The sequence below is a fragment of the Asterias rubens genome, chromosome 2 (assembly GCF_902459465.1).
Source record: "Asterias rubens chromosome 2, eAstRub1.3, whole genome shotgun sequence".
Classification (NCBI taxonomy): domain Eukaryota; kingdom Metazoa; phylum Echinodermata; class Asteroidea; order Forcipulatida; family Asteriidae; genus Asterias; species Asterias rubens.
The window spans coordinates 25,390,511-25,409,290 of NC_047063.1; the positions used below are offsets into that span (position 1 = coordinate 25,390,511).

An 18,780-nucleotide genomic window follows, 5' to 3' on the forward strand; every position below is an offset into this window, starting at 1 on the left:
AACGGCTCTTTTTAACGCATTTTAAAAGTTGACTTTTGTTCTGTCTCTCTCAATCCAATGATTTGAGGCAATATTGACATTCTTTCTAAACGTTTGTCATAAATATTTGAAGGCAATTCTCGACTTGAAACGTATGAGCAGTCCACATACCATATATTATTCAGATATTGAGTTTTCTGATTAATAATAATAACTGCACTCTGCTGTACACAGTGTACTTTCTCTGCCCAGTAAAATGTCATGGCGGGCGAATATGTAATTAATATATCAACAATGTTATAGCTTGATTTCCGTTGATTTGCCAAAAGATGCTATCGAGTTGCAGTAATCACACATTGAGTCCATTGACATTTTGCAAAGCAGGTGATATCGCCTTGTCACAGGGCAAGTGAAGCGAAGAAGCTATCAATTTATACCTTGTTTTTCTTGCTCTTGTTGAGCGCCGGTGGAAACTTTCCGCTGCACCGGCTATGCAATCAATGAGACAATGGAGACCCAGCTCAGTCCGCGTCAAAACCACCTGCCCTAGCGCGGGCAATCATCAGTTACTACCCTCATCAAAGCCCATAAAATCCCCCCTCACACACACTAGCCATGCATAGCCAGCCAATGGCCCGGGCAAACCCCAACGACTTCCGCCGAATCGATTTCTACAAATCACTTTTCATACAGGGGGGCTGAGGAACCTGGCTTCCTGAGCGAGGCCTGCGTCAAATAAGCCCGTTCATTTTGTCCATCTCATCTGCCTTCCTGTCTATAGTCCTGCAATGATAATATGGAGAGAAACTGCGAGAAAGGGCAGGTGTTTTCCAGTGTGTAACCGCAGGGTTGGATAAGCCGAGTAAAACCGGCCCGCGTCCGACTCGATACGCCACTTTCTCGCTTGCCGCTCTCGCACCTTCGTCTGTATTGGCCGGGCCCAAGGAGCGTGGAGACGGCGTATAAACAGCCACCGCTTCCCCTTACTTGCTGATCGATACGGTGATTCTACGGGAGAGATTCGTCCATCGAACGGTTGCAGATCTAACGCGGTAAGCACGATTTTTCAGGAGATTTTGGGAATGGAAAGTTTACAGAAAAATATACAATATTTGGAAATAACCAAAAAAGCTTTCTCTAACGGGATGTGAAACACCCGGGTAATAATCAAACGTTAATATCCAAAGACATCTTTTTTATTCTCAATTTGTAAATTTCGTTATCAGATTACTTTCAAATAAGCTAGACTTTAAAGATTCTTTCTCACAAATCTTTCGCGATTTTATTTCATTTCAATTGAAACTACTTGGGTGAAACATTCGGCATTACCCAAACAACAACCGATATAAACATGAGCAATTCATCTACATGTATATTCCTGAACTTATAGGGCCTATTTCAACGTAGAGACCTCTTTTACCACTTCTTCACGGGAAAGTACACTCTTGGGTTTTGAAGAGTTAATAAGTTCCTTCCTCTAATTTTCAATAAATTTAACGAAGTTGTGTGCTTTCAGGATGCTTAATTCCGAGACCTCAAATTCTAAATCTGAGGTCTCGAAATCAAATTCGTGGGAAATACATCTTTCTCGAAAACTACGTCACTTCAGAGGGAGCCGTTTCTCACAATGTTTTATACTATCAACCTCTCCCCATTACTCGTAATCAAGAACGGTTTTATGATAAAAATTATCTTGAGTGATTGCCAATAGTGTCCACTGCCTTTAAATTATTTTAGACGGAAGTTATAGTTCTTTTGAGGATTAATATTGATAATGAGTAAGCTGAAATTAAAACAAAATGTGTAAATTTTGTTTTTATAACAACGAATTTTGTACTTTTTATTTATACAAAATAAACGGGCATAGACATTGGGCCGAATAAATAAAAACTATAAGCATTTGCTTTTTAGCCTTTTACTTAAATCCTTATAAATAAAAGTAAGCCTTAATATTGCTAGTAATTGGTCGAACTATCGGGTAAAAGCAATGCTTGAGGGACTCTTCTTATTGAGATGTAAATAAAACCGACATTTTACTATTACCTGTGTGGTTTCACAAGATACTGGGCCGTAAAAAGGCCAGCATTAACAAATTTCGATAAGTTTAAGATCAGGCATAAGAATTTGTCCAAATCTCTATAAATAACCTTTTACTGGAAAAACACCATTTACTTGAACGGATTAGTAAATGGTCAGAGAAAAGCACAATAGCGGGGTATTCAAGAGTATAACAATAGAGGCATGGACTCGCAGATCAATAGCGATTAACTGAAATGTAGGCGGGGCAGTTTCCACTTTTTGATGGCGGCAGTGGCTATGATGAGGAAACAGCCAGCCTCTCCACACCAGAGCTCCAGAGATTGGTACTTTTAGAGCAATTAAAGTACACAACAAATTTATAAGTAACATTTATAGTTGGGTCATTATGCCAAGGGAAAAATAACTCTTTAATACTGACCCGATACCGAGCCATATATGCAACACTGTTGTGTAAGTAAAATCTCAAGCTCCTCGAACAGTAGCTTGTAAAAATACAAGTAATTGCTACAGTATGTTAGTACAATGTCGTTTTTATTTATATGTCTATAAGTGAAAGGTAATCCCGCGAGCAAAATGTTCATGCCTGATCTTTGACTTTTTAGTCTTCTTGCTAATGCTGGACCTTTAACTTGATAAGTAATTGCTAGGTTTTTTTTATTCGGCCCATTGAAACCATTTGGATTGCTCGTTTTTATAACAACATAAAAAAGAAGATATAACTGCTAATGACAAATAAAACTGATTATATGAATTTCGTTCCTTTTTTCTGATCTTTTTCGTCAATCGTTTTAGAAGAGCTTGTTGTATTAATTTTTTTCATTTTTCTTCTTTTCAATAACTGTAAAATACTGCTAATACCTATTAGAAAGTCAATATTCTGGAGCATCTTGTCTGTAAATTTAGCAATAATTGTATGTCGATAACTCAAACAAACGAAGACATAATCAAGTGACTCCGTTTCACCACTTTCATACCTTTTTATGAAAAACATGGGAACTTAAGAGCTTCGGTTTGTTAAGTTATCTCACAATTTATTTTAATAAAAATGCTTAAAGGGAAGGTACACGTTTGGTAATTTACTGTCAAAGACCAGTGTCCTCACTTGATCTATCCCATCATAAGCATAAAATAACAAGCCTGTGAAAATTTGAGCTCAATTGGTCATCGGAGTTGCGAGAAATGATGAAAGAAAAAACACCCTTGTTGGACGGATTTGTGTGCTTTCAGATAGGAATAAAAGACTTCTAGCTAGCAGTCTTTTATACAAAAACTACGTTACTTTATGGGGAGTCGTTTCCCACAATGTTTTATACTACCAACAGCTCCCCAATGCTCGTTACCAAGTAAGTTTTTAAGTTAATATTTCGTTTGAGTAATTAACAAACGTGTACCTTCACTTTAAGGCCCAGTCTTTCTGTCACCTTTAGCTTTGTTTTACAAACGGTCTTTCTTTATTGCCAAATTGAACTTGGTACAAATTTAGTTTGGCATAAAATTGAAATATGCTCCTCTTTAATCTAGTGTTTTTCTTGATTGCAGGCATACAATTATTAAAGTAGTACATCGTCTCTAAGCCTCAACGATTCAGACGCGTCGTCATATATTGCAGTCACCATGCCACACACAGGTGAGGGGAACTTTTTGCATTTATTTCACCCAAATCAAGTCATTTATTTTAAAAACAACAAGAACAGCAACAACGACAACAACAACAAAAATTCGCTTTTGAGTCGCACAAGTTTGCATTTCTTTCGCATTTCTGCTTAACAACAATATTGTTTTTTTACAACAATATTGTTCCCCACCTCAAATCAAACTTATATTTTATACATTACATAATGTCCATGCAGTTTCTAAATGTTGCTCTGAATCTTGACTATAGCTTTACGAACACTGTTAGTTTAGTGGACACTATTGGTAATTATCAGCATAAAACCTCACTTGGTAACGAGTAATGGGGAGAGGTTGATAGTATAAAACATTGTGAGAAACGGCTCCCTTCGAACTAACGTAGTTTTCGAGAAAGAAGTAATTTTCCATGAATTTGATTTCGAGATCTCAAGTTTAGAACTTGAGGTCTCGAAATCAAGCATCTAAAAGCACACAACTTCGTGTGACAAGGGTGTTTTTTTCTTCATAGTTATCTCGCAACTCCGACGACCAATCGAATCCAAATTTTTACAGGTTTGTTATTTTATGCATATGCTGATATACACCAAGTGAGAAGACTGGTCTTTGACAATTACCAATAGTGTCCACTGTCTTAATTGCCAATACGGTTTACATACCCCTATCTATAGTGTTTGGGCAAACATTGTATGTTCCTGTTTTGACTGTAGCTTTACGAAAGCTCCATATACGGTTTACATTTACGAGGGACCACTACTCTTACTCGACAAATGCATATTTCTTGTACAAATACACGACAGCTGCATTCGTGTAGAGTCATGTCTTGTTTCCCTTCAGGTGTTAGTTATTTACACCAAGCGTAGATTGAAGGCGTTACTACAACAAAACGTAATAATATGATTTACTCCATCCAATGAAATAATTTATTATAATATTCAGGATATTTATAGTTGGCATGAGAGGCCAGTTACATCCATGACAACCACGTCATAAAGAATCATCGACTGTTCTCCAGATTACTTACATTAAATAAATCAGAAATAAACGGCGCGTCGTAGGCACCAACCCGGCAATACCAACATTATCGATTATCCCACATCAATCACGAACCTGGGAAAGTTGAAGCTCAATCGGTCATACGGGTCACAAGAAAAAAACAAGAAGAAAATCCAAGATCACTGTTTTCAAAAAACGTTTAACTGAATTTCTCAATTGATAGGCTTTCAAGTCACAGTGGTTAGGTTCACTTTTATTACACCTGGCCATCTTAGAATGGGCTTGTCTTGTCTGTTTGTATAGTTGTCTTGCTTTGGTTTGTCAGTGTTATGTTTCAATTCCATCATTGGTTTACAATTAATTGTTCTAGGTGTCACATGTTTTTTTAAGTTTACATTCATTGTTTCTTATACTGTTATATTGTTTTCGTTAATATTGTATCTTGTACTGTTTGCTGAAATCTTGGCCGAATAAATAACAATAATAATAATATAAAAAAAAACAGGATCCGCCCTGTAGCATACCTTGCCCGTGTTTATCTTGCCCATATTGCCCGTGCATCTTGCCCGTATGTTGTACATTTTTATAGACTTTTGCGGCTTGTAGTGTTTTTTTGTACTGTTTTATGGTAAAACAACTTTATGCATTTTTTTTTTTTTAATTTGATATCATAAGGGCGAAATGAGTTTCCTATCGTGGATAATAAAGTGAATCAAATTGAATTGTGTTATAACATTTTTAATTTACTTTTGATAGTGGACCTAGTTTTATCCGTTTCTGCATTTCTTGAAGCTGGTAGAGCTTGAATGGTTGCATTCAGTAAGAATCTCGATTTCAAACGAGATTCTGCGAGATTGAAACAAGTTGGATAATACATGACTATGTCTTATTAATTTGAAGATGGAACCTATTATATGCGGGAGGCAGACAAAGGCCATCACTATCTCATAATTTCGTAATATCTGACAGTTATGGTTTTGATTTGGAAATGTAATGGAGGAGTTCTTTAATAGAGTCCCAAAGGTGTAATTTTCAGGCTGTTCTTAACGAAGTAAACGTTTCTTTTCGTTCACCCAAACAGGGCAAGCCGGTGTGAATCAACTAGGGGGTGTTTTCGTGAATGGTCGCCCGTTACCTGACTGTGTCCGAGCTCGAATTATCCAGCTGGCTCAGCTAGGTGTCAGGCCATGTGATATATCAAGACAGCTTCTTGTGTCTCATGGTTGCGTCTCTAAGATCTTGACAAGATTCTTCGAGACAGGGTCTATTCGACCAGGCAACATTGGGGGCAGTAAACCTAAGGTGAGCTTTAGCTTTTGGAATGGAAGGAAGTAACGTACTTTCCATATAAAATATTCAACATTTATTTACTATCAATTTGATGTGTAAAACTTACATGTGTGACAAATTGGACATACTAAAAGTGTCTCTTGAAAAATGAAAGTTCCATTTGAATATTTGAAAGAGTATAGCTTACTCTGAGGAATTCCACATGGATGAATACCAAACGAAGAAGGTTTTGAATCATGTTCGGCTAAAGATGCATTGTTTGTGTTTGGATGAAAGCCTAAATAAAACAATCAACTTTCTTAAAGCCATTGGACACTTTCAGTAAACAGTATTGTCCAAGGCCCACACTTCGTGTATCACAACTTCTATATAAAATAACAAACCTGTGAAAATTTAGGCTCAATCGGTCATCGGAGTCGGGAGAAAATAATGGGAAAACCCACCCTTGCTTCCGCACGTTTCCTCGTGTCATGACAAGTATTTAAAAAAAAAATCGTAATTCTCGCTATCGAGAACTGATATTGTTTTAATGTTTTCTCAAAAAGTAAAGCATTTCATGGAATAATATTTCAAGAGAAGTCTTTCACCATTACCTTCTGTTAACCCAGAAGTAATTTGTAAATCTATGAACTTTTTTTTCTGTACCGAAAGTGTATAATGGCTTTAAGCGAACGAATAATAAGAAGGCGTACATGTTTGAGTAATGAAAAGTTTAAGAAATGAAGATTTATGGTGTCGTGTTCATAAAATTACTTTAGTTATCAAATGGGATTTATTCTGATTGGTGGACCGACCTTGCTCATCGCGCAGGGCGCGGTTATATGACCTTTTTTCTGGAGGGGAGGGGGGGGGGGGTCAGCAGAGCCTTCGCACTTAACGTGTCCTATGATCTGTCGCTAAATAATGCTATTTCATGCAGAGCCTTCGCACTTAACGTGTCCTATGATCTGTCGCTAAATAATGCTATTTCATGCAGAGCCTTCGCACTTAACGTGTCCTATGATCTGTCGCTAAATAAAGCTATTTCATTTTGGTAATAGTCCAAGGAGGAAGTAGTTTTGGGAAGTCCTCATTTATTTCTATCATTCGATATCCAAGTATTTCTGCCAATCTGTCCTTCAATCGGAATGTCTATTCTGTCTGTTTCAAACGTTTCATAATTTATAGGGCTATACAGTAGGCATTACAGATGTTGCTTCCATCCTCCATGCTCTGACCCAACGATTGAACCCCGGTTCATATGAGTGCGAATGCGATACGAATGTTGACGTCACAAATTCGCAACGAAATTCGCACTGAGTTGAACCGTGTCAAATTGGTCCCCAATAGCTGTTCCCATTGCGCAAACATTTTATTTTAGCCAACCCTGACGGAATGTGAATAAATAGCTTATCATTGGAAAGAGGAGATCCGTTGTTTTAAGGTGCTACTGGTCACGTTGGTGGACCTTACGCAATCTTCACAACATTTAACTGAACCAGCCTTCCATGAAGTTTTGTTTTAAGTAATTGCAATTGATCTTTACTAGTTGTGGTTCTTTAAAGACACGTGACACTTTTGGTAACTGTCAAATACTAGTCTTCTTACTTGGTGTATCTCAACGTATGCATCAAATAACAAACCCTTTGAAAATTTGAGCTCAATCGGTCGTCGAAGTTTCGAGATATTAATGAAAGCAAAAAACACCCTTGCGCACCATGGTCACACGAAGTTGTGTGCTTTCAGATGCTTGATTTCGAGACCTCAAATTCTAAATCTGAGGTCTCGAAATCAAATTCGTGGAAATTATTACTTCTTTCTCGAAAACTATGTCACTTCAGAGTGAGCTGTTTCTCACAATGTTTTATACTCTCAACCTTTCCCCATTACTCGTAATGAATGATAATAATTATTTTGAGTAATTACTAATAGTTTCCACTGCCTTTAAAGTGCTCTTGCTAGACCCACGATCCATCGGGCCCTTCGGGCCTTCTGCACCAAATTGGCGTACAACTATTGATTTATTGCCATAAATAACAATCTCTTTCTTTTTACTTATTGGTGATTTTTGAAGCAATTACCGTTCATTATTTTGTCCAATTCACACGAGTGTCATGACTCGAACCATAGAGCTCTATGTTTGAACCCACACACTGGACTTAATCAACAGACCTAATGTTTTGATGCGACATAAATAAAAACATTGATGCGTCATTATCAGGTGGTATCGACCAGTTTCAATCTGAAAGCGCCTTTTAATCTATCCGTTGAACGATCACAAAATCAAAACTTAAACTATTTAAAAACATGTTCTTATAACAGGTAGCAACACCATTAGTAGTCAAGAAGATAATGGGTTATAAACATGACAACCCATCAATCTTTGCGTGGGAGATTCGAGATAGACTTCTACAAGAGCGAGTTTGTGATGAGAGTACCATACCAAGTGTTAGTTCCATCAATCGTATTCTACGAAACAGTACTCCTAATGGTTCAGTAGGGGTAAGTCAGTCTTTCATTCCTTTGAACTACTTCTGTCCTGTTGGTTGGTTTATGGTTTATGGTTTATTCATTAAAAATGCCATCGCGGCATACCGCTGAATTGCGACATAATTTACAATCATTAAAAATATTACAACAATTATTAAACAGCTTTACAATAGAAAATACAAAGTGAACATTTTGTTACGATCCAAATTCCTAAAGGCCAAAGACTTCGAAAAATACCCACGCCCCAAAGAAATAAGGGTAACAGAAGTAGTCAAACAGACCAGCACAATATGAAACAGCAAGTATGTTCAATTAAATTTAATATAAACCATTACGTAAACAAAAATAAGGCAATACAAAAAGGCAGTTAACCAGTTGTGACATGAATTGAATATAAACGGGGGGCGAGCAGCCTAGGCAAAATAGGGTTGAAGATCCAACAGCCTCTGATATACCTCGACTCTCTCGGAGAGAGCTGAAGACCAGTGTTCGCCTATTCTAATGAAAATGTCCCCGTAGATTGTCGTCCTTCCAAGGTACGCGATGTGATGAAACCCGGTGTGGAAAAATGGTCGGCCCCCTCGGTGCTCTCTGCTTTCGTACCGTCGTTGCTTCACGCAACCGGTACAACAAAGTCCGACGACCGCAGCTCGGAGGAAAAGAAAACTCAGGCCGTGTCCGAAACGGCGACTTTGGCTAGAGCTACGGCTAGATCGCGCGCGTCTGCCTATTCTTCAACACTGGTAGACGCGCTGATCTCGACGTAGCTGTAGCCGAAGTCGTCGTTTCGGACACGGCCTCACAGTACCCAAGTCATGAGTCTGTGTGTCGTAAAGTTCGACGCTCTCGGGAAGTCACAGCTCCGCCTCGTCGACGTGCAAACTCCCCGTCATTGAAGAACCACCGCAGCCTACTGCATGGTTTCGGCAGCGACGAACTTTACTGGAGGCTTCACGGATTGATCCGTGCAGGAACGGCGAAACTAACACATGTCGAACATCACAGTTCGGCAATTAAAAATGCCGCTCCAACGTGGGCATACTCAGAGGGAATTCTCCGCCCACTCAACTCTGCTACTCTGCAGACCTCCGCCCCGAAACTGAAGAATTAAAATGTGAGGGCCGAGGATGGCCGCAATCCTTCCTTAAGTAGCGAATCCTGAATTCTCAGCATTCTCCAAACTCTGCGAATTCCAATATTCTGTTCATGTCTGCAAAACAGGTGTTTGTGTGGCATACGAAGAAAAGTTCCAACCGATTAACAAGTTTAACACACGCGTGACTGCTCACCCCAAACTTAAAGTATGTGTGCTCGCCTCACTAAGGAAATCTATAACATTCTACACGTATAGTATTAAATACTTAAATAAAGAAACATTACTCCATTGTTACTTTAATCCCAACGCTTATTTAAAAAAAACCGGATATTTACTCTGGACCATTTACTCTGGACCATGACAATTTGATAAAAAAAAATCACAAAAACAAGGGCCTTACAACCCAATAATTTTCAATAATAATGTTGGGTTTATGGTCGATTGTGTTTATTGTCGATGTCTACAGGCTGTATTCAATCTAAGATGTAAAACCATTTCAAGCTGCTGTTCAAACTGCCAACATAATTAATCCTAACTTTCGAATTACGAAGCTATACTCGTTAGACAATTTGAATAGGAAAACCAATTATTGAACCTCTTACTTTGAGGACCCTTACCCGAAGAAAGTGCCCACAAACGGCGAACAGCTTCAAACATTTTGCAAATAATGCGTTCTAATGTGTTTTTATTGCGCTTTTTAAAAGCACACAAGTCTTTGAAGAAAGTGCCCACAAACGTCGAACAGCTTCAAACATTTTGCAAATAATGCGTTCCAATGTGTTTTTATTGTGCTTTTTAAAAGCACACAAGTCCCCCATATTGCATTGCATTATTTCCCTGTTCATCTGACTTTTTTAAATCAACTCCTTATGAGTATGCAGCACAGGCACCCAGTTTCTGGCCAAGAAACGCCGGTGTCAGATGCAATTGTGTCCGCCATGCAATACTATCCGCTCCGGACACTTTTGCATAATATGCAATCGTGTCCGGGGGGGGGGGGCTAATGCAAAAACCGTCCGGCGGACATGTACATGACTCGACTGTACATGTATGTGCGCGCGTAAAGGCCCGGTCCCACTTCAGCGATAACGAGAACGATCACGACGCAAAGAGAACGCATTCCATTCTGCGTGGAGCAAATCAACCAATACAATGCGTTCTCTTTGCGTGGTGTGGTCGTTATCGTTGTTCTCGTTATCGCTGCAGTGTGACTGCACTGAACATACATTGTGCAGCATGAATATTCACGTATTTTATGATTGCAGCGAATACCCAACGGCCGAACATTTCCCATGTCATTCATGACATGCACTTAGCTTGTACAATGGCGAACGTGTTCCGTCGACCAAGGGCGTCACTGCAAGGACGGTTTTGCACGGGGTGGACACAACTGCATATGCAAATGTGTCTGGGCGGACACAATTGCACTATGCAGCAGCGTCCGGGCGGACACGATTTCATATGCAAAACCGTCCGGCGGAATTTATTGCATCTGCAATAATTGCATACAGGACATAATTGCATGCGACACCGGAAAAAATAACATCATATAGACAAGCTCCATTTTGTTAATACTTTGGGACACAAGCTGTTGCAAAGTCTCCATGAACTACTGACAATGCAAATTACTGTTCAGCAGGAATTTGAATAAAATATTGAATTATGAGTGATACACATTTTGATAAAAAGTTAATATCTTCTCTTGTAACAGGAAATGACAACGAATCTCCCTGCACCAGTTGCAAGGTTACCAACTCTCGTACCACAGAGGTTGTCGCCAGTACAGAGTACCAACCAACTAGTCTACAAATCGCCCTCAACGAGTAAACAGAGCCATTCCATTGATCATATCCTGCAAGGAAGCGAGGGAAGAAAACGGAAAATGATGAGCAGTGACTCAGAAGAGGATGAGGAAGAAAGAAACGAAAAAAGTAATGAACGAAATAGACAAAAGCGCAATGTAACTTATTTGCAGTTGTTTACATTTTAACTTACGCCAGATATTGCTCATCAGTGTTCCAACAACAATATCAACCCATTAAGTCAAACCTGATCGAAATAGAACACGGGTTGCAAGGATTTATCTAAACAAATAGATCGATTGTATAATCGAACAACGACTTGAATGAATGTTTTACCCTAATTCATTGGTACTATATAGCAGGTACCGTTCATGGGGTGTTTGCAATGATATTCGAGAAGAAAAACATTTACTTTTCCCCCGAATTCTGAGTTTATTATCCTAAGATATTGAGGATTTTTTTAAACCGATGTTGCCATGTATTATTATTGTTCTTGTGTGACTGATTTGTCTACCTGAACAAGTATTGAAACTATATGTGACAAAACAATCAAATTATCAATCAGAATTTTAAAGTCATGTAGCCATCAACTTACCAATGTACTCACATCAATTTTTCAAATGACATTAGATGAAGGTTCTTTCCCCAAAAATTGGAAAATGTCAATGATAGTCCCAGTGCCAAAGCAAAAGAAGGCTACTGTGTTAAATGATTATCGTCCGATTGCATTAACATCCAATATCATGAAATGCTTGGAAAGATTGATCACAAGGTTTCTCACTAACCAGGCTAGCTCATTTCTTGATAATCTTCAATTTGCATACAGGCAAAGTAGGGGAGTTGACGATGCAGTGCTTGTCTATCTTCACAAACTTTACAATCACCTGGACTCACCCCGAACATACGTCAGGTCTCTGTTTATTGATTTATCCAGTGCTTTTAACACAATACAACCTCATATCCTTGCGCAGAAATTATTACAAATGAATATCTCACCCCAAATTGTGCGATGGATACATGGATTTTTAAGAGATAGGCCACAGTGGGTCAAAGTAGGAGGTGTTTGTTCTGATGTAAAATATATCAATACTGGTGTTCCTCAAGGATGTGTCATCTCTCCTTTGTTATTTTCGTTATATACCAGTGACTGTTTATGTTCCGGCTCAAATTGCAGCATCATTAAATATGCAGATGACACGGTAATTTCTGGGTACTTGAAAAATGACTCTACCGAGTATGTAACAGAGGTCATGAATTTTATTGACTGGTGTAATCGTCACTATCTCTCGATAAATGTACAGAAAACTAAGGAGATGATTTTTGATTTTCGACGAGGTGCTGAGACACATGACCCTCTCACTATCAATAACTGCATTGTAGAAAGAGTCAATGAATATAAGTATCTTGGAACTGTAGTGGATGATCAACTGAACTGGAATAGGAATACTGAAACGATATACAGTAAAGCTAACCAACGTTTGTACTTTTTGAGAAAACTGAAGAAATTTCATGTAGACCGATCTATCTTGCGTTTATTTTATCAGTCCTTGATACAGAGTGTTTTAACTTTTAACTTAATATGTACATACGGTTTACTTTCACAGCAGAGTAAGAAGAAATTTGACAGGGTAAAGAAAAATGCTCAGCGGATCATAGGTTTAATCTTGCCATCCTTGGATATAGAATTTGAAACAAAAATGGTTGCCAAGTTAAGTACAGCAATGAAGGACCCGACCCACCCACTTTTTAATTGCTTTGTTTTTAATCGCTCTGGTATTAGACTCCGTCCACCACAAACAAAATCACTTCGTTTTCGACAATCCTTTGTTCCCAATTCAATTCATCTTTTTAATTCTTTAGTCAAACGGTAATTACTTATTTTTTAACTGTACCACAAATGTTTTGTATAATTTTAAAGTAACTTGTAAGTATTGTCAGTAATCTATTCCAATCATTTGCTGTAATTTTAGCAATATACAATTTTTTCGTGGGTTTGTATTGTGCTTTACATTTTATTGTTCGGTTTTATGAACATGTTTATTATAATAATAATAATAATAATAATTTTGTAATGTCCCCAATTGCCAATGGAAAACAATTATCTGTATATGTTATGCGGACAATAAAGAATTATAATCTAATCTAATCTAATTAATTTTTAATTCCTTTCATTAATTTACAGTGAGTAAATCTGAAGATACAACACCTCCAACCTCCACCTGCTCCATCAGTAAACTTGTGAAAGTCGCCTCAACACCCAAGACGCAATTAACATCATCAGACAGTCACCAAACAACAGCAGACATTGTGTTGTTACCCAATACATCATTGCAACAAACAACATCCGCTATGGTTGCTAGTACATTATTATCCCCAACTAAGATGTGTCTAACAGGTTTACCTAGTATACCAGTTACCCCCTCCCCACTCCCCACAGCACCCATGATCCCAAGAGGGGCAGCTGTTGCCCAAGCTTTAGCTGCTATTGGGGGATTCTCATTTGCTGGGTTACCGGGTGGTATGTTACCATTAAGGACATCTGGGCCAGTCAGTAACACACCAGTAGCCTATCCAGCATTCGCTATGGCATTACAAAGTGGATGGGCATATAGGGCGATGAAATCACATTCAAAATAAATTGGGGGTTTTTCATGTTGTGTAAGATAGCTTGAACTTACTAAATGATAGATGTAATTAGTAGGCTACCATAGCACCCATAAGCAACGGTGTGACTACCTTCCAGAGTTAATTGGAAACGACATTGAGGGGTTCAATGCTTATATATATCAAACAACAATACTAATGTTGATGTATAAAGTTGCTTCTGTGGCTAAATCACCCAGGACACATTTCGGTCTGAAGTGCTATTTGCCAGGTTGTTCTCAAATGAAAAAAAATATATATAAATCCTTTACGGGTTGGCATGATCCATTATTGATCATACTATATATGCCTGCTGCAATATTAAAGTGCAATGTAAGCGCTGCAACTCAAAACCCTACACCCACTCATATTAAAAGATTATTCACAATAGACGCTAATAAAATAACAGTTAAACTGAATCAGTTAGCCCAAATTAACCCCTTAATATGTGTGGGTTCATTAATTAACCAACAATAAAAAAAAGCGCAAGAACATTTTCTTGTTATTTTCGTCCAATGCCTTCAATCACAAACTAGACATTGGAATCGTGAGGTTTTATTACATTTATTATGGGTTTAAGACAGAATGATATGAAACTTCCAAGTTTTCATTCAGCAGTTTTAATAAATTCCTTTGGATTTATATTGTTATTTAAAATACTGTACAATTTACACATGTTTATATTTTAAGGACAAACTCAATCTTTAAGAAAAATTGCAAACATCTCTAGTGCACACTGAATAGTCAGGGTTCTGATATATAAAATCAACCAACAAAATGAAAGTACAATACATGGTGGTTTAGCTGGCAGACCTCTGTCTATTTAGTGTTAATTGTTGTGAGTCTACCTACTGTACTCACTGAATCAGCAATATGAAAATTGACAAAACAGAGCGACTTGATTCCTCCAAACCACCGTCTTGGTTTGAATCTGGTGAATACTCACTTTGGCAAGTGCTTATAATTTACTGGGGTCTTTTAGTTTAATTTATTTATTGTAAACATGATAATGTGCATAAATGGTCATAAAAAGATCTTTATAAATATATAAATCTTATTTACACAATACAGTTTTGAGTTGTTAATTAACAGCTATGGATTATAATTTGGCAAAATATGTTGTTTTTTCCAATGGGGGTCAAGTTTATTTATTACAAATTCTCAACATTTCCCCAAAACTTTCACACACTGCAATGAGCAAGTTTATAAGATAAAACTGGACATTTAAAATGACTTGCTCATCAACACCTTCACTGATGTTACAATATTAAAAGAGTTCATGAAAAATATATTATTTGGTTATTAAAATACCTTCTAGAAAGTGAAGATTTAACCCATAAAGAAGTCAATGTTGAATACAATCAGATGAATTCTGTCGAAACGATTTCATTGATTACTCGAGTCACTTAAAACATTTGAATAACATTTCTGTGTCTTTGATTGTACCACTTTACAAAATAAACTTTTTATTTAAAAAAATGTGTTCATCCACCCAACAAAGCTATTATATTGACTAATCCATTTTAGGTAAACTGCATATATAATGTACCAGTTTTAAATCATTTAGCTTGCATCATGATGGCCTTGATATAGTCACTATGAATTGACATAATGTATGGATAAAACAGAGCAAACAGGGGCACACGATTGTTGCTTTACATGTTGCTTAGATGTCGCTGTGTTTCTTCAACACTAAATAATGATTATAAAAGTCTGAACATCTATGCATATCAAACACCTGGTATAAAACATTTCTTTGGTAGCCAGAAAACAGTTTTTAGTGGTCCATTTACACATCAGTGCATTCTGTGCAATTGGTCCTTGATGTTCCTTTTATAATTTATAAATGATATTAACCACAAACCTCCAGTACAAACATGAAGAAGTTTTATGCTCTTCTGACCCCACCAAAGACAATGTTCATTTATAGTCTAGGAGCATATCTCTTTTAAGATAGGTTTTTCTTTCAAGTATCCAAGATCTTTGAATAATTTGTCAAAGTATAGCATAGGGTTACAATAAATTAAGTTGATACCATTTTGTCCAAATGGTCAACTGGTGTAACAGCTTACCAATATTGAACATAGGTATTTAATTATGTTGGTCCTTGTCTTGAACTCATTTGAAATGAGCAGGCTAGGAATGACATGGTCTGGGCCTTGAAGACCCTTCAAAAGCTTACAACACTCCCAGATTTTCAGATTTGGCAAAATGCAAATGGCCTTGTCCTCTTAAAGATGAAATTCCAGGCCTGAATTAGACACCACATATCCTACTTATCAAAATTTCAGAATATATTGCATTAATTTCCCCAGTCACATGAAAGTGAGCCCTCTGTTGTTGATCTAGTGTCTTATTTATTGCACCTTGGGGTGATGGGTGAAGATACTGCCACAAAGCCTCTAATGTGTTACTGCTGGAAGTTGTGTTGACTTTTGGAATGACTTCAGTAACCTGCAAGGCAAATTAATACAAAATAGAAAGTTAATTAATCTACATTATCATTGAATTGTGCTAATTTTTAAATATATTATATAAGGGCAGCGCAATAGGTTTTTATATAGCACACATTTGTTAAGAATCAAGGATTTGGTTGAAAGTAGTGAACAATAAATACAAACAGTCTGAGTATATCACAGTAGTTCAATTCAAGGACCTTTCTCTAATTGTTTGGACGTTATTTTAACTTAACTTAACTTAACTTAACTTAACTTAAAGGCATTTATAAAGCGCTTTTAAAGGCAGTGGACACTATTGGTAATTACTCAAAATAATTATCATCATAAAACCTTTTTTGGTTACGAGTAATGGGGAGAGGTTGATAGTATAAAACATTGTGAGAAACAGCTCCCTCTGAAGTGACGTAGTTTTCGAGAGAGAAGTAATTTTCTCTGAATTTGATTTTGAGACCTCAAGTTTAGAGCTTGAGGTCTCGAAATCAAGCATCAGAAAGCACACAACTTCGTGTGACAAGGGTGTTTTTTTCTTTCATTATTATCTCGCAACTTCTATGACCGATTGAGCTCAAATTTTCACAGGTTTGTTATTATATGAATTTGTTGAGATACACCAAGTGAAAAGACTGGTCTTTGACATCTACCAATAGTGTCCACTGTCTTTAACACTGTTTCAAAGCGCTGTACAGTTAAGAAAAACATTAAAATGCAGGATTAAAAACATGAGAAAAATAGCAATATGGTTTTTTAAAAATACACAACAGTTAAAAAAGTAGCAAGAAATTAGTAAAAACATTGCAATACAAACAATCATATTACACAAAATAAAATACAAAATAATATGCGTCAGGCGACCACGGAGTAAATGGATCGTCATCAGTGAGTTTGTTCACAATATCAAACTAAGCACCCTTGACAGGCCTTTTGTTGAAATCATCATTGTCACGTCCAGTAAGGAACCCCAATACACCATTGACACACCCGTAAACCGTACTCACTTACCCTGTGAAAGTGGCAAGCACATTTGCCCTGTAGGAACCCCCATATACCATTGACACACCCGTAAACCGTACTCACTTACCCTGTGAAAGTGGCAAGCACATTTGCCCTGTAGGAACCCCCTTACACCATTGACACACCCATAAACCGTACTCACTTACCCTATGAAAGTGGCAAGCACATTTGCCCTGTAGGAACCCCCATATACCATTGACACACCCGTAAACCGACTCACTTACCCTGTGAAAGTGGCAAGCACATTTGCCCTGTAGGAACCCCCTTACACCATTGACACACCCGTAAACCGTACTCACTTACCCTGTGAAAGTGGCAAGCACATTTGCCCTGTAGGAACCCCCATATACCATTGACACACCCGTAAACCATACTCACTTACCCTGTGAAAGTGGCAAGCACATTTGCCCTGTAGGAACCCCCTTACACCATTGACACACCCATAAACTGTACTCACTTACCCTGTGAAAGTGGCAAGCACATTTGCCCTTTAGGAACCCCCATATACCATTGACATACCCGTAAACCGACTCACTTACCCTGTGAAAGTGGCAAGCACATTTGCCCTGTAGGAACCCCCTTACACCATTGACACACCCGTAAACCGTACTCACTTACCCTGTGAAAGTGGCAAGCACATTTGCCCTGTAGGAACCCCCATATACCATTGACATACCCGTAAACCGTACTCACTTACCCTGTGAAAGTGGCAAGCACATTTGCCCTGTAGGAACTCCCTATACCTTGCCATGGTTATGTTGAATGTATCCACAACATCAAAACCAACACCTTTTGCATAGTTTAAGATTCCCTGATTGTGGTGGAAGACTTTACGCTGTTCTTGCTGTAAGGAAAGACAAGGGTGTAAATGTCAAATATATGCACTATGAGAAATCCTAGAACGCTAAATTAAATAGTCAAGAGCTTTTTTTTAAATAAAATTGTAATCTACATTGCAGTTCATAGAAGCCTTATGGCCCACTAACAATTCTTGATAATAGGCAACAATTTGCTACAGAAGAGGTGCTTACTTTGAATCTCAACTTTCTTTAAGATAAAACACTTTTTATCTGAATGGTAAACTTTGAGAGATTGTTATTGTATGTGCTTACCAGTGAGAGGCAGTGTATTCCATCTACTGGTTGATGAAAACCAGCACCAAGACTCTTCATTACACGCCTGATATCACTCAAGCCCTCTCTGCAATACAAACAATAGACTCAATAAATTCATGTTATATGGTTTTCATTCAAAACACCATTCAAGAAACTGGTGAAACAATTACAGTTGAAGTGATTACATTGTTTGATTAAATTAAAAACCGTTTTTACAACAATGAATAGGGTGCCTCTTTCAATTGGTGCAA

The 18,780-nt window shown here is 37.7% G+C and overlaps 2 protein-coding genes across 2 annotated transcripts in view; one reads left to right on the plus strand and one right to left on the minus strand.

The window, feature by feature from the left end:
* Nucleotides 1-692: 692 nt before the first annotated feature.
* LOC117306297 (paired box protein Pax-5-like) lies at nucleotides 693-14,029 on the plus strand. The gene is made up of 6 exons (XM_033790897.1): nucleotides 693-1,031; nucleotides 3,559-3,646; nucleotides 5,726-5,946; nucleotides 8,236-8,415; nucleotides 11,211-11,430; nucleotides 13,484-14,029. The coding sequence occupies exons 2-6, from the start codon at nucleotides 3,634-3,636 to the stop codon at nucleotides 13,936-13,938; spliced, it is 1,089 nt and encodes a 362-aa protein (XP_033646788.1). The 5' UTR covers nucleotides 693-1,031; nucleotides 3,559-3,633; the 3' UTR covers nucleotides 13,939-14,029.
* A 150-nt stretch (nucleotides 14,030-14,179) lies between these two features.
* LOC117306271 (cadherin-like and PC-esterase domain-containing protein 1) overlaps nucleotides 14,180-18,780 on the minus strand; it is a 38,768-nt gene continuing 34,167 nt past the window's right edge. The window contains exons 19-21 of the mRNA XM_033790895.1: nucleotides 18,527-18,614; nucleotides 18,112-18,258; nucleotides 14,180-16,398 (exon numbers count right to left, since the gene is read on the minus strand). Coding sequence (XP_033646786.1) covers nucleotides 16,201-16,398; nucleotides 18,112-18,258; nucleotides 18,527-18,614 — 433 coding nt within the window. The 3' untranslated portion in view covers nucleotides 14,180-16,200. The remainder of the gene's footprint in view (nucleotides 16,399-18,111; nucleotides 18,259-18,526; nucleotides 18,615-18,780) is intronic.